This window comes from Aotus nancymaae, unplaced genomic scaffold, assembly GCF_030222135.1.
Source record: "Aotus nancymaae isolate 86718 unplaced genomic scaffold, 86718_ANA_hifiasm-v0.15.2.pri h1tg000131l, whole genome shotgun sequence".
NCBI classification, from domain to species: domain Eukaryota; kingdom Metazoa; phylum Chordata; class Mammalia; order Primates; family Aotidae; genus Aotus; species Aotus nancymaae.
The window spans coordinates 5,508,318-5,525,114 of NW_026988546.1; the positions used below are offsets into that span (position 1 = coordinate 5,508,318).

Genomic DNA, 16,797 nt, shown 5'->3' on the forward strand with positions numbered 1-16,797 from the left:
CTTCTTGGCAGCAAGGGAGCCTGCTAGTGCTTCCTTCACCAGTTCTCAACATAGCTTTCCAACTTGATTGGAAAGCATTTAATTTATGAGTTTTCGCTCCATTCGATCAACTGTCTTTGATTCAGAGAACATATTCTGTATTCCCCCATCAGGATGTCCTATTTACTCAGTTAACAGAACTAGACTTAGTGGAGCCGGTTTAAAAGATGGCATCCTTGGGAAGTGGCACCAGGAAACGCATCCTAGTAGCAGGGAAGCCTGTTAGATGTTATGGATGGTTCCCCAATGGAAGCCAGAGATGCATAAGCTAAAGACATTGCTGGCCAGACCAGTCTGCAGATGAAATGGATTAAAAGGAAGAGCCTGCTAGGAATGATAGCGTTTTTTCCCCCTCTTTTCTTTTTACTGCTTTTTATCCTCATTCCTGATCCAGTTCACAGATGAGGAGTTCTGATACAATGATTTTTAATTTTTTTGCCAAGGGAAACATAGGACTTTTGGTGATGTATAAAATGCACCTGCACCACTATGCATGTGTTCTTGTGAATTTAAGGAAGAGAGAGGGCCAAGGACACAAACTTAGGGGTGCACATTGACATTCACCTGCATGTTCAAACTATTCTTGGCACAGGGCCTCTCCCAGCAGGCTGGGAAATAAGCATCTTCCTTCCTCCTCTGTGCCACAGGCCCCTCAGAAGGACCTGATCCCCATCCTAGCCACAGCCATGCCTCTTGGGCAGCTGGGTGTGAAATCCAGTCTTGCACACTAAGTGTACACACCTGTATCATCTCTTCACCAAGGAGGGGAGAGAAGCATTGAGTATGGTGTATATACTATGCATCTGTCTCATGAAATCCTCTCAGAGAAGGGCCTCCATGATTTCACCTGTGGGAGACACCCAAGGGGTGTGTGTGTGTGTGTGTGTGTGTGTGTGCGCATCACACTTTGCCTTGGAATCATGTGCTCTCCTGCCATGCGTTATGGGTAACTCTCCTTCCTTCCACCCTCCTGAAATACCATAAACACAGCCCCTTTGTAAGAGTATGGGGCTACTGTGCTAAGACTCACTTGGATCCTGAGCTGCAAATACAACCCACCTCTGGAATTCTAGAGGTCTAGAGAGCTACTCCCGGGGCACACATCTACTCTCAGAGGGTAGGGAAGCATAGGACAGTAGTTTTATTGGGTTAGTAACACTCCATGTTGATATGCAATGGTGGATTCCTTTTGATGCTTTTTTAATGTCAGCTCATTCCAGAGTGACACACTAATATCAAGAGAAAAAGGGCCTGCCCAGTTCATCTGTCATTCTCTTTGTTCTGCAAGAGCTACCCAGAAATAATGTTTCTTCAAGAGTCTCTTATAAATTACAGTCCAGCTCACCTCATACGCTTTCCTGCAAAAGGATCTTATTAACGGCCCCTGCCACCTGGCTTTTATATTCTGTGTTCCCACCCTTTGATTCCTATGGGTCTTTTACAAACTTTCTAAAAAATATACATAAGATATATGAAATATGAGAGTTTTGGATCTTGGTTAGATGGAGTTAACCTACTCCATCCTGTCCATCACACTGAATGCAGCTGTAAAACATGAACAGAATGCATAAAACAGCCATTTGAGAACCCTGAAGAGTAAATAGTAGGGGGCAGATTGGGGAAGCACTACCAAACCAGCTGCAAGTTTCCCATTTTTCCCTTGTAATCTCTCCTAGGCTAGACTCAATGCAGCCGCAGACCCAGAGAGGGAGGAGCTCAGGAAACTGACCCTATAAAGCTGGTTGTGAGTTCCTGGGCTCACTCCTGAGCTGCATCTGTATGAATCTGATCTTGAGCAGCATACCATAGACCCTCAGGTCCGAACTTCAGAACAGACTACCACCCAAGGTCTAAGACTGGCCATGTGGGACATATTTTAGTAGCACTGTGGATTTCTCATCAGAAACCAGGGAAGCCTTCTGATAGGGGTATAATATTCTTTAAATGTTGAAAGAAAAAAGTTATTGACCCAGAATTCTGCAGAGGACCAGGAGCTCTAGTACTAGCTTAAGGAGCAGGAACAAGGTCTCCTAATGCTCAGATTGAGCAAGGTTAAATCTGCCCTTTTCTGTTTCTTCTCTATTTCCTTGCATCCTAGAAGCAATCCTCTGACAACAGCATAGCAGGAGAAACAGTGGCAATCAGAATCCATGTGAAACCTTTTATGCAGAGGGAAGGGAACCTCTCTCCAGACAGAGCAGCTACACTTCCAAGAGGGTGTGGTGAAACCCTGCTGCTTTCTTCTCCCTTGCTCCTTACCTTCCTACTGCTTGGCCCCAGATGAAAGTGTAGATGTAAGTAGTATGAGGCAGGGGAGGATAAATAGAGCCAGCTTTCTGGCCAACAGAACAGAAAGGGAGCCTGGGAACCAGAAAATATTGGGCAGATTTCAGAGAGGGAGGAGCTCAGGAAACTGACCCTATAAAGCTGGTTGTGAGTTCCTGGGCTCACTCCTGAGTGGAATCTGCATGGATCTGATCTTGAGCAGCATACCATAGACCCTCAGTCCGAACTTCAGAACAGACCACCACCCAAGGTCTTAAGACTGGCCACGTGGGACATATTTTAGTAGCACTGTGAATTTCTCATCAGAAACCAGGGAAGCCTTCTGATAGGGGTATAGTATTTTTTAAATGTTGAAAGAAAAAGCCTATTGACTCAGAATTCTACTGAAGTGAAAATATACTTCAGGAATGAAGGTAAAATGAAGATATTCTCAAATGAATGGAAACTTCCTGTCAGGAGACCTGCTCTGAGAGAGTTACTAAAGGAAGTTTTTTCAACAGTAAGGAAATAATACTAGATAGAAACTTGGAACATGAAGAATAAAGGAAGAATAATAGAAATGGTAATCTAATAGGGTATTCAGTGATTGTATATATGGTACAAAAGACAATTGCAACATAAAAGAGGGGGAAGGTAGAGGGGGCTATATAGAGAAAAGTTTCTAGATTCCATTTGAAAAGATAGAATATTCTCAGTGCACTTTGAAAAGACGAGTTGGTAGGTATATTACAATCCTTAGAATTATTACTAAAAGCCAAAAGAAATACAGAGGAGAAAACAATAGATAAATTAAAATGGAATACTAAAAAATATTTAAATAATCCAAAAGAAGGCAGGAAAGGGGAAATGAACAATAACCCAAAACGAAGAATGAACAAACAGAAAACACATTAAAATAGAAGACGTAAATTCAAACATATAAGTGATTGCGTTAAATGTAAATGGCCTAAATATGCCTACTATAAAACAGATTTTGTCAGAATGATTTTTTTTAAATAACCTAAATATATGCTGTCCACAAGGCATTCAACTCAAATATGATGATACAGGTAGAGGGTAAAAGTGAAACTATAGAAAATGATATACCACACAAACACTAATTGAAAGAAAGCCAGAGTGGTTCTATTAATATCAAATGAAATAGACTTCAGAGCAAAGAAATTTACCTGGAATAAAGAGTGACATTACATAATGATAAAGGATCCATTCACCAAGAACAAATAATGATCCTAACACGTGTACACCTAAAAACAAAGCTTCAAACTACATGAAGTACAACCTGAAGAACTTAGACGAGTCTTTAATATGCCCCTCTTAGTAATAGAACTAGTAGAGTAAACTTCAGCAAGGATATAGAAGAACTGAAAAAGACCATCAACCAACAGAATCTGATTGGTATTTATACAACATTCCAGCCAACAATAGCAGAATGCACATATTTTCGAGTACATATTGAATATTTAACAAAGTAGACCAAACCCTGCTTCATAAAACAAATGTAAATAAATTCAGTTGAAAAATTAGAAACAGAAATATAGCAGCAAAAATATCTCCATATCTTGCAAATTAAACAACAAACTTGGTAGTAATCCATGTGTCAAAGAGAAAGTCTCAAGGATATTAGAAAATATTTTAGCTAAATAAAAATAAACATACAAGGCCGGGCGCACTGGCTCACACCTGTAATCCCAGCACTTTGGGAGGCCAAGGCAGGCAGATCATGAGGTCAGGAGTTGGAGACCAGCCTGCCCAACATGGTGAAACCCCGTCTCTACTAAAAATTTAAAAATTAGCTGGGCATGGTGGTGTGCACCTGTAATCCCAGCTACTCAGGAGGCTGAGGCAGGAGAATTGCTTGAACCCAGGAGGCGAAGGTTACAGTGAGCTGAGATTATGCCACTGCACTCCAGCCTGGAGAAGAGTGAGACGCCATCTCAAAAAATATATATATAAATGGCCTAGCACAGTGGCTTATGCCTGTAATCCCAGCATTTTGGGAGGCTGAAGCAGATGGATCACGAGATCAGGAGTTCAAGACCAGCCTGGCCAAGATGATGAAACGCCATCTCTACTAAAAATACAAAAATTAGCTGGGTGTGGTGGTTGGTGCCTGTAATCCCAGCTACTCAGGATGCTGAGGCAGGACAATCGCTTGAACCTGGGAGATGGAGGTTACAGTGAGCCGAGATTGCGCCATTGCACTCTAACCTGGGTGACAGAGCAAGACTCTGTCTCAAAAAATAAATAAATAAACAAAATTTAAGTATATATATATATATATGTAAAAAATAAAAAATTGATAAGTCTATTGAGGGACTGACAAAGACACAATTTATCAATAGCAGGAATAAGAAGGACTATCATTAAATATCCCTCAGACATTCAAACGGCCGTAAGGAAATAGTACGAACAACTGGATCCACATAAAATCCAACCACTTAGATGAGATGAACCAATTACTTAAAAACCATAACTACCACACTCACAAAAGATAAAAGAGAAAATCTAGAGTCCTATAGCTAGGAATTGAATTTGTAGTTAAAAACCTGAACAGGAAATCTCCAGACCAAAATGATTTCACTGGTGAAAATGATTTCTGGGAAACATTTAAAGAAGAAATATCACTAATTCTGTGCACAGTCTCCCAGAAAGTTGAAGATGAGGAAGTACTTTCCGATTTATTTTATGAGATCAGCATTACCCAAAGACAGTATGAGAAAGGAAATCTACGGAACAGCATTCCTCATAAACATAAATATAAAATTTGTCAATAAAACATTAGCAAATTACATTCAACTATATATATATCTTTTATATATAAGATATCTATATATCTTTTAAAAATTACAATCAAGTGAAGCTTATCTAGGGAATGAAAAGCTATTCAGAATTCAAAAATCAATGTAATCCATTATGTAATGAAGTTACAAAAGAAAAACCACATGATTATATCGATTGATGCAGAAAAAGGCTTTGGCAAAATCTAACATTCATGAAATAAAAATTAATACTTAAAATAGATTATAAATCTAAATGTAACATACACAAAACTGTAAAACCATAAGAAGAAAAAGTAGGAGAAAGTCTTTGTAGTCTACAAGGTTAGACAAAGAGTTCCTAGACCTAGCACCAAAAGTACAACTCATAAGAGAAAAAATTGTTAACTTGGACCTCATCAAAATTAAAAACTCACTCTGTAAGTTACTACTAAGAGAATGAAAAGGCAAGCTATAGTCAGGTAGAAGGAACTAGCAAATCACATATCTGACAAAAGACTTGTATCCAGAAAATACAAGGAACTCTAAAAACTCAATAGTAATGAAATAGACAACCCAGTTTTAAAATGGGCAAAAGATATGAGCAGATGCTTCCTCAAAGAGGGTCTACAGATGTCAGAAGAACTGAAAAGATACTCCCTTTAGCCATTAGAGACATAATGTACCATGGCAACATTCTTAGATTAGCTAAAATTTAAAGTGCTGACAATACTAATTTCCTTTCAGGTTGTAGAACACTGGATCACTCATACATTGCTGGTAAGGAGGTAAAATTGCACGGCCACTCTGGAAAACAGTCTGCTAGTTTCTTATAAACATAATTTCCATATGACTCAGACGTTCTAGTCCTGGGTTCTTTACTTCAGAGAAATAAAAACACGTTCACTGAAAAACCTGTACACCAATGGGTATAGCAACTCTATTCTTAATTACCCAAACTGGAAACAACCTGAATTTCTTCAATGGGGGAATGGATAAACCGGCTGTGGAACAACACCCATACAGTAGAAAACTCAGGAACGAGAAGGCACATGGTATTGACAGACTCAAGTTGAATAAATCTCAAAGGCATTACACTGGGTAGAAGCAGCCAGGCTCAAAAGGTTGCATGCTGTAGGATTATATTTTTACGACATTCTTGAAAAGAGAGCATAGGCGTGGAGAACAGAACAGAGCTGGCCAGGGTTTACGGGGAGTGGAGGGCATGAGAGACCTTTGTAGAGAGCTGTCTTGTGTCTTGATGGTGATGACGGTTGCATACATGTATACGTCTGCTAAAATGTATAGAACCTTACACCTGAAGAAAAAGTCAGGCTTACTGTGTGTTGATTTTAAGAAAAAAAGTTTTAAAGCATCCATCGTCAGCGTTACTGTTTTGAGGCTCTGAAGTTGGACTGAACCTCGCTTGGCTCTTTCCTAACATGCCCCACCAGGAGCATGGTGCGGGGAGCAGCAGCTCAGTGCTGTGCTTTGGGGTGGAGGAGCCTCACAGACCCTTCCTGTCTCTGCTGACTTCCCACTAAGTTGGGTTCCTTGTTCTTTTCTGAGGTCCTCACCCATTTCATTTCCTTACCCTGTCCCTACTCATCCAAAAGCTCAGGCCAGGTTGCTTGATCTGCCATTCAGGACTGTGCTGTCGGCCTCCCGCTGCCTCCCCACCCTATCCTTTCCTTCTCCACTTGAGCCCAATTCTGCTGCCAAACTTCACCACCCAGCTTTCCCCTGGGCTGTCCTGTTCACCCCTGACCATGCAGCCCTTGAACCCACCTCATGTGCTCACCTCTGGGGACTCCATGGCTGGGCTTCCTCCTTGGTGAACACCCTTGGTGATTCATTGGAACTTCTCACCGGGCAGTATCACGTTGCACCTCCTGTACCAGCCACTGAGGAGTGAGTTCTATCTCTTCCTCTAGACTCTGAGCTGCTTTTAGTTGAGCGCCGAGACCTCATTTGCGCCTCCTCCATAATCACTTGATGGAGCGCCTAGTGCACAGAAGGTGTTAATCAACAAAGGATATTCTTCCTGTCTCTAATTGCCCCGGTCCAGAGAATCATCAAGTCAGAAGTGGAAGAGACCTTGTCAAAGGGGTAGGAAGTGGGAGACATTAGTCAAAGGGTAGAAAGCTTCAGTTAGACAGGAGGAATCAGGTTTTGAGATCTATCGCACAGCAGGGTGACTGTAGTTAATAATAATGTATAGTGTTGTATATTTCAAAATTGTAAGGAGAGTAAATTTCAAATGTCTTGCCACAAATAAGTGAAGTGACAGGGTAATTAGCTTAATTCAGTCATTCCATGTTGTATATATATATATACATATATATATATATATCAGAACATCACATTGTACCCCATAAACATGTATAGTTATTAAGTGTCCTAGGAGGTGACCTGTCTGCCCTTCCCTGGAGGACTGTCTGTATTGCATTTAATAAATGGATTTTTGAGTTCTACCTGTGGTTGCCTTTCTGCCTCAATCCCCTACTATGTGTGCCAAGATAGGCTAGGTTGTGCTGTGTGGCACACAATCCCCAATCTCAGTAAAGCTGATGTGCCCGTCACAGAGCTGCCAGGCCCTTGCTTTAAAGTGTCCTCACCCAAGGACCCAGACTGAGAGAGGCTTCACCTCCCATTGCCAAGGGGAGGTGAATGGAAAAAGGAATGAGGCAGATTTTGCACCGACTCTTCATGCTTCTCCCTGGTAACCAACACATGGCGCTTGTGCCTACATGTTCTTGGCTGAGCGAAGGGGCAGGGAAGCGCCCCTTCCTATGTTGTCTAGAAGACAAACTGGAAATATTCTGTGAACGGCAATCCTGACACCACAGGTGACCATGACAGTGGGAAAGGCCACTCCTCCTGGGAGCTGAAGCGAGGGTCACAGTCTTCCCTTGATTTCCTGCAATATCTTTCCCCACTGGGCCATAACAGATCATGTCATAATGATTTGGAGGGAACTCTAGGAAGTGGCAGGAGGGTGCATGGCCTCACAGTGTGGGCACTGGAGCCAGCCTGCACCACTTCCCAGCTGTGAAGTTGGTGAGTTACACAGACTCTCAGTGCCTCATTCCTTCCCCTCAGAATGGTAACTCAGTAGTACCTGCCTTAAAGGGTTGCCATGAAGACTGAAGGAATGAATGGTTGTAAAGCTCTTAACATGGTGCCCATTACATACATAGTAAGTGCCCGGCAAATATTACCTGTGTAACCAGACCTAAACTCCCCAAGATGCCCAATGATGGACGCTTCAGAACAGATAACTTGGGGCTTTTTGAGCCCTGCATTCAAAAATCAATATCCATGTATATTTAAAACACACACATACCTTCCCTTCCTCCCTCCCTTGGTCTCTCCCTCCCTCTCTCTCTCTTTTACTCTGTCTCTCTTAAGCTCAATAAGAAGATGACAAGCAACCCAATTGGAAAATAGGCAGAAGATTTGAACAAACACTTCACAAAGTAAGATACATAAATGGCCATTAAGCATGTAAAAAGATGTTCTACATCACTAGTCACCAGAAAAATGCAAATGCAAGCCACAATAAGATAACATTTCAATGGATAAAGTTTAAAAAAAAAAAAAAAAAAAGACCAGGCACAGTGGCTCATGCCTGTAATCCCAGAACTTTGGGAAGCTGAGGGGGGTGGATCACAAGGTCAGGAGATCAAGACCATCCTGGCCAACATGGCGAAACCCTGTCTCTACTAAAAATTCCAAAAAATTAGCTGGGTGTGATGGTGCATGCCTGTAGTCCCAGCTATTCGGGAGGCTGAGGGCAGGAGAATTGCTTGAACCCAGGAGGCAGAGATTGCAGTGAGCCAAGATCTCACCACTGTACTACAGCCTGGGTGACAGTGTGAGACTCTGTCTCAAAAAAAAAAAAAAAAAAAAAAATGGCTCGCAACACCAAGCATTGGCAAGCGTTGTCAGGGATTGCAACATCTGGGACTTTCATATATTGCTGGTGGAAAAGCAAAAAGTGTAGCCAGCTTTGTATGACAGTGCAGCTGTGTCTTATCTGGTTAAACATACACATAACAGATGACCCAGCAATTCCATGCCTCTGTATTCACCCAGGAGAAATGAATGCCTCTATCTACCCAAAGATCTGTACATGAGTATTCAGAACAGTATTATTCTTATTACCCCTGAACTGGAAATGGACCAAATGTTGTGACATGTTCATACACAGGAATACTAGTCAGCAGGAAAAGAGAATAGGATGTTAATATGTGCAGCAACATGGAGGCATCTCAAAAACGTCATGCTAAATGAAAGCCAAATGCTGTATACTCTGATTCCACGTCTGTCAAATTCTAGACCAGGTGAAACTACACTGACAGCAGACCAGTGGTGGCCGGTGGCCTGTGGCTGTGGCTGTGAGTGGGCAGATCAATCACAAAGACACAAGAGAAACCTCTTTAGAATGAGGGAACTGTTGTGTATCTTGATTTTGGTGGTAGTTACCCAATTAATACACCAAACTATGCACTTAAAGTGGATGAATTTTATTGAATGTTAAAAAAATACCTTAAAACCCCAAAGCCTGGGCAGGCATGGTGGCTTATGCCTGTAATCCCAGCATTTTGCTAGTGGATCACCTGAGGTCAGGAGTTTGAGACCAGCCTGGTCAACATGGTAAAGCCCCGTCTCTACTAAAAATACAAAAATGAGCCAGGCATGGTGGTGGGCACCTGTAATCCCAGCTACTGGAGAGGTTGAGGCAGGAGAATTACTTGAACCTGGGAGGCAGAAGTTGCAATGAGCTGAGATCATGGCACTGCCCTCCAGCCTGGGTGACAGAGCGAGACTCTATCTCAAAAAAACAAAAAAACCCTCAAAGCCTGACTGTTGGGGTGTCTTTCAAAACCTGCCATCCCAGTGCCTGTGTGTGGTGGTCTCAGGGTCTGCTGAGAGGACCTTCTTTTTGGAAAGGTCATTCCAGGCTGGTTTTCTTTCTCTTGCCTGAGAGCAGCAGAACCAACTGACACCGACCAGTTTCCAGTGGGCAGCACAGTGCATCCCAGCCGGAGGCGGATGGAAACGAGCTTGTGTTTCTGTCACTAACGATAGGAGCCTTCGTCGCAATTGCTGCCAGGCCATGTTGGTCGTCATTACACCCATTGAAGAAGAGAACAGAGCAGTAATGAGCTGGGTGTTATTGGCTCACAAATAATTTATAATGGGCAAACTAGGACAGGAACAGAGCTTTTTTTGGCTAAGGAGGTTGCATGTCACTCTTTAAAATCTAGGCCAAAAAATTATTTATAATGCATAGGCACTCACTCAGAAAGTTAAAGGGTTTCTTTCTTCCCTCCTGTGTGTTTGAACATGGTGCCTTTTACCCTGGACTAGCAACAAGACTCCTCAACATCTTGCCGCCACGCCTGCAGCTAGTGTGTGATGAGGGAGAGCTCAGGTAAAGAGAGCATCTCAGCAAGGGACAGGGCCTTTGTAGAAATCCCTTAATCCAAAATCCAACAACAGACGGTGGAGGGGAGAGGCAGGAAGAGACGCCTAGGTAAGGGGCAGTGACCATGCACATTAGCTGAGCTTTAAAGAATTGCCCAGATGTTATCAGGAAACAGCCTAAACTGAGCTAGGACTGGTATGAGACGGGTGTGAAATAAAGGGATGCGTGTTGAAATAAAGGGATGTTGTGTGCAGTTAGGCAGAGGCGATCTGAGTGGTTGCTGTCCTCATGGTGTCTGGGGAAAGGGTTTTGGAAATGTGTTCTTTTGTGTCCTAGGACTGTCTAGGGAAGCAGGGTCTTTATTGATACTGTTAACCTATAGATACTGATACCTGCTCCAAGGGAGGTGAATCAGAATCCAGCAGCATGCTCTGTCCTGACCACACATTGGCCAGGAGCCTCCTCTTAAATGATTTGCTCCCCTGGGAACCATGACCGCCAGCCCCAGGTGCCTGGACAAGCCAGCAGTGTTTTATGGGCCTGGCCTCTGGGGCCCCTGTTCTCTCTCAGAGAGCTGACTTCTGGAATAAGTCTTCAGTAAATTGGGGAGGAGTGAGTCAGCTGTCTCAGCCCTGGATCACCTTCAAATATGTGGATTGTTGATGAAGGACCTGTGGCATGTCATTGAATATGGAGACCCCTCAAGCAGTGCTGCTTCTGGGCTTCTCAGGAGGGCTTTCTGCATCACGTGTTCCTTGTTGGTTGTTAATTACAGCAGCGCTGAGAGCCACAATTCCCTACTCAAGTTCCCGAGGATCTCACGGTCCTCAGAGGTGTTTGGGTGGCTGAGGAGAGGCCCCTCCCTTCAAACCAAGCAGTTTTGCTTTGATCTCTCCTATAGGTGTGCAGTGCAGGGTGTTACTTATTTAAAATAGACTTTATTTTATGGAGCAGTTTTAGGCTCACAGACAAATTGAGTGAAAGATACAGAGCGTTCTCATATCCACTGGGCCCTCCCTAGACATACTCAGCCTCCCCCATTATCACCATCCCCCACAAGAGTGGTGATTAGTTATAGCTGATGAGCTTGATACATTGTTACCACCCAGAGTCCAGAGCTAACATCAGGGCACACTCCTAGTGTTGTACATTCTCCAAGTCTAGACAAATGTGTGATGACACACATCCACCATTATGGTACCATACAGAGTGGCTTCACTGCCCTACAAATCCCCTGTGCTCCAGCTGTTCATCCCTCCCTAACCCCTGGCAACCACCGATCTTTGTGCTGTCTCTGTAGTTTTTCATTTTCCAGGATGTCATATTCTTTCTCTCATACAGTGTTCAGCTTTTTCAGACTGGCTTCTTTAACTTAGTAATATGCATTTAAGTTTCCTCCATGTCATTTTAAAAAGGGTTCAGCTGCTCTGAGCAGCTTGACAGCCATGTGCAGTACCCATCATACATCTGCCCTGGCTGATGTGGGCAGGACGTGTCTTGCCTCCCCCAACAGGGCGATGAGCTCTTTGGAGCAGGGGCCAGGACATATGCCCTGGTGGCATACGAGACACCTGGCCCCCGCTACGGCCCTGGAACCAGGCTGGGTGATCTGGATTGGAGGGGACATGGTTTGAGTCTTAGGAAGGGCTCTCCCAGCACAGCCATCTCAGTCCACAACTGTCCTTTGCTCTCTGAAAGCTACAGCTCCATGAAGTCCAAATGAGCAGCATCGGCCTCAGAGCTAATCTGTGTAAGATCTTGAGTCTGAGTCAGAACTTACTGGTTGTTACTGCTGTCTGTCTTTTGTGGCCAAGAGTCTAGCAAAACATTTTCTATTGCCCTTCCCCGGAAATGTCGCCAGCGTGACCTTCCTGAGAGAGTTTTTTGATAAGATAGATGATCACAATAGAATGTGCTCTAATAGAAAGTGCTTCTGTTTCATAACAAAGCCTTTGTGACGTGGAATGTTCCAGTAACCTGCTCATTTTGTGTTTACAGAGCTTCTCGAAACAAGTCTGAGAAGAAGCGTCGGGACCAGTTCAATGTTCTCATCAAAGAGCTTAGCTCCATGCTCCCTGGCAACACACGGAAAATGGACAAAACCACCGTGTTGGAAAAGGTCATCGGATTTTTGCAGAAACACAATGGTAAAGGTCACCCTTCTCTCTGTTTTTCTTCTGCCCTGCCCTGTCCATGTGGTGATGACTTCACCAGTCTGGGCTTCCTCCCCAGCCAGGCCCAGCCTTACCAGTCGAGGGCTTCCCCTTTCAGAGGCATTCGACCCTCTATCAGCCCATCTCTGGCTAGGTGGGGAGAGGACACATGCTTCTCAATTGCATTGTAAGCCAGACGAGAGAATCTAGAACAACCTCACAGGTAGCGCCCAGCCGAAGCAGCATGGCATTCAGTGACAAGGTCTTGATCAAAACTCCCTGGAGCAAGTGTCTTTTATTCAATGCTGAACAGACGCAGTGGCCAAGTACTTCCTTCCTGTGGGATCACACTGTGTGGGCCTTTTCCTCCCTCTCTGCCACTGCCCCCAAACTCTTTGGTCTTTTGAGCTACATCATGAATAAATACATTGAAAAGAATTTATTTTCTTAATGTCACTTTCATTGTGTTTTTATTGAGATATAATTTCCATACCATAAAATTCACCATTTTAAAGTATAGACCGCAGTGGCCTTTAGAACATTCACAAGGTGATGTAACCATCACCACTATCTAATTTCATCATGCTAAAAAAGAAACCCTGTATCCATTAGTGATCATTTCTCATTCTTCCCCCTCCGTCCAGGTCCTGGCAAGCACTAATCTATTTTCTGTCGCTATGAACTCCCCTATTCTAGGCATTGTATGCAAATAGAATCATACGGTATGTGGTCTTTTGTATCTGGCTTCTTTCACTTAGCATCTGTGTTTTAGCATGTGCGAGTACTTTATTCCATTTTATGGACCAACAACATTCCATTGTATGGATATATTAATATTAATACCATATTTTGATTATCCTTTCATCAGTTTTTGGATATTTGGGTTGTTTGCAATTTTTGGATGTTAAGAATGATGCTGCTGTGAACATTCATATACACATTTTTGAGTTGATACATGTTTTCACTTCTCTTGTTTGTATTCCTAGGAGGGGAATTGCTGCACTAAATGGTAGTGTTTAACTTTTTGAGGAACTGCCAAACTGTTTTCCAAGGTGGCTTGTACCAAGTTACATTCCAGCAGCAGCGTATGAGGGTTCCAATTTCTCCACATCCTTGCCAATACTTGTTACTGTCTTTTTTTTATTATGACTATTATTAATATCTCCCTAGTGAGTATGAAGCGATGTCTCATATGACTTTGATTTGCATTTCCCTGATGACTAATGATGTTTTCCTTTTCATGACCTTTTCATGTACTTATGGGCCATTTGCATATCTTCTTTGGAGAAATGTCCAAATCCATGGCCCGTTTTTAAATTATTTATCTTTTTATTCTTGAGTGTTAAGAGTTCTCCATACATTATGGATACTAGACCCTTAACTGGTATAGAATTTGAAAATATCTTCCCCCATTCTGTGGATTGTCTTTTTACTTTTCAGGTGATATTCTTTGACACACAGAGGTTTTAAGTTTTAATCGGTTAATGTCCAATTTAATTTTTTATTTTGATTGCTTGTGCTTGAGGCATTCTATCTAAGAAACCATTGCCTGATCTAAGATAACGAAGAGTTATATCTTTGTTTTCTCCTAAGAGGTTTATAATTTTAAACTGTAGGTCAAGCATAGATATTTGGTCCATTTTATGTTCATTTTTGTGGATGTCGTAAGGTAGGCAGTGAAAATTCATCCTTTTGCATGTGGATTTCCAGTTATCCTGGCATTCCATTCTTTTTCTATCTTTGTCATACTTTATAAAAGTAACACATACAGAGAATATATAAATCATAACTGTACAGTTGAATTAATTTTCACAAAGCAGACACAGCCAGGGAACCAATGACCCAAGTCAAGAAATAGAAGTTCCTTTCTGTCTTCCTCTGCTTTCCCAAAAGAAGGACCCTCTGTGCTGACTTTCTAACCCCATAGGTTGGTTTTGCCTGTTGGGAACTTACTCAGATAGAACCATGAATTAGCATATGATGTTTATGTGATTCCTCCCATTCTTCCAGTGCTATTGCTAGTTCCCTTTCATTCATATATAGTATTCCATCACATGATCACCTGCATATGCCACTTGAACCCATCCTTGAACTCAGGTCTTTCTCAAATCATTCTCTCTCCCTTTTCCTCTCCTTCAAACCCTTTTACCTGTTAGTGCTGATTACACCTACCCTGACAGTCACCCAGGATGTTACAAAAAGTCACAGAATAGTTAAAAGGGCTCAAAACCTATTAGCAAGCAGGAAGAGCAGAATTATTTTTTCTTTAATCATGACACCAAACATAATAAGTCAGAAATGTCAGAATTAGTGAGGAAATAATTACAGTTCTTCCGTGCATGCAGTGATGTGCCTCTTCCACCGAACATTTTCCTAGACAAGATGATTTCATAAAAGAGGACGTGGCTGGGACATCAGAAAGTTTTATTATACTTCTTATCCTTTTATTATTTCTTTGATTATCATATATACCTATTAACAATGTGACAGTAATGATATATCCTCATTTTTTTCCCCAAAGCTGCCCAGGAGAGAGTAAAGAACATGTTAATTGCTTTTGTTAAAAGTCAGGGAAGACCAATCAAGCAGGATTGGAATGAAGTGTTACAGCAGTATTTGATTGCCCCGATAATTTAATCAAAATGGTTATATTTCCTAAATAATGATTTAGCCAAGTGAAATAGCAGGTTGGTTTGATTGCCAAGATATTTTGTACAAATTACTCAAACTAGGTCAGTGCCACTGAGAAGCAGGACAGCTGGGATCAAGTTCATCAGCCTGACATTTATGCTGGGCTCTGTCCACTGTGGAATTACAGAATTGTCAAATCTGGGCCCTGGAAAGGATCAGTCAGTAGAAATGCAGCCTCCAAATGCCAGGAGAGCCTGCTTCAGCTCGCCTTCTTCATAAGATGAAGGCCTACTCTGCACAACCCGCTTAAACACACCCAGGATCGTGCCAGGATCTCACACATCTCTGTGATTTCCTATTCAAAAGAAAGCAGAGAATTCATGGTACATTTTTTGTAGAAATAGAGTTGTTGGACCAAAACTTGGACTAAAGCATAAAACAAAGCAACCACTTTCCTTCACTTGCAATCCAAATGGACATGGACTCTGCAGGTATCTGCAACAGAGAACATTGGCCATTGGCATTTACTCAGGGCTTGCTATGAGCTGGACAGTGTTCTAGAGGTTTTGTGTACAAGAACTCCTCTACGTAGAGCTCCTCTTCATGGCAGCACTTTTTTTTGGAGACAGAATCTCACTCTGTCACCCATGTTGGAGTGCAGTGGTGCAGTTTCAGCTCACTGTGCGACCTCCACCTCCCGGGTTCAAGCAATTTTCCTGTCTTAGCTTCCCGAGTAGCTGGGATTACAGGTGTGTGCCACCACACCTTGCTAATTTTTGTATTTTTAGTGGAGACCAGGTTTTGCCACTTTGGCCAGACTGGTCTCAAACTCCTGGCCTCAAGTAATCCTCCTGCCTTGGCCTCCCAAAGTGCTGGGATCACAGGCCTCCTCACCCAGCCCATGGCAGCACTTTGAGTTAGTTCCATCGCACGGATGAGGCACACAAGGTCAAGTTGCTCACTCATCCAAGTCAGACAGCCAGGAAAATGCAGACTCTAAACAGACAGCAGCCTGTCTCCAGAGCCCAAGTTTTTAGCACTGTACTCTATGGCTCCTTTACAAGAGGTGATCTACAGGGCTCTTGTGGATATTTATGTCACAGCTGCACTACAGCAGTTCATCAGTGTGTCCATTTAGACTGCTGGTTCTCAGCGTTGTCTGTGAATTTGAATCACCTGAAGAGCTTCTGAAAAATACATGTTACCAGGTAGCCCCCCAACAGACCAATATGACACAATCTCTAGGGGTGGGACCACAATGGTATACCAGCTTGCCAGAGAAGACCGTTCAATTTTCAGGAGTTTTGCAAGCTGGTTGACATCAAGTGGGTAGCTTGAAATCAGCCATGGTAGGAGTATTTACACAAAGGGGCAAACACTGCAAATCAGGGCTGTTTGTTGTAGAGGGTGGAGAGCGTTTCACCAGCAGATGGCTAGGTAAGGCCCAGGCATCAGCATTTTTAAAGCTCCCCAGGTGATTCCGATGTGCAGTGGGGGT

General features: G+C 42.8%; 1 protein-coding gene across 9 annotated transcripts in view; it reads left to right on the forward strand.

Moving 5' to 3' along the window:
* NPAS2 (neuronal PAS domain protein 2) overlaps positions 1-16,797 on the forward strand; it is a 171,553-nt gene that overhangs the window by 89,708 nt on the left and 65,048 nt on the right. For all 9 annotated transcript variants that reach the window (XM_012477642.2, XM_064371435.1, XM_012477637.3 and 6 more), the window contains one exon: positions 12,514-12,662. In XM_012477642.2, coding sequence (XP_012333065.1) covers positions 12,514-12,662 — 149 coding nt within the window. The remainder of the gene's footprint in view (positions 1-12,513; positions 12,663-16,797) is intronic.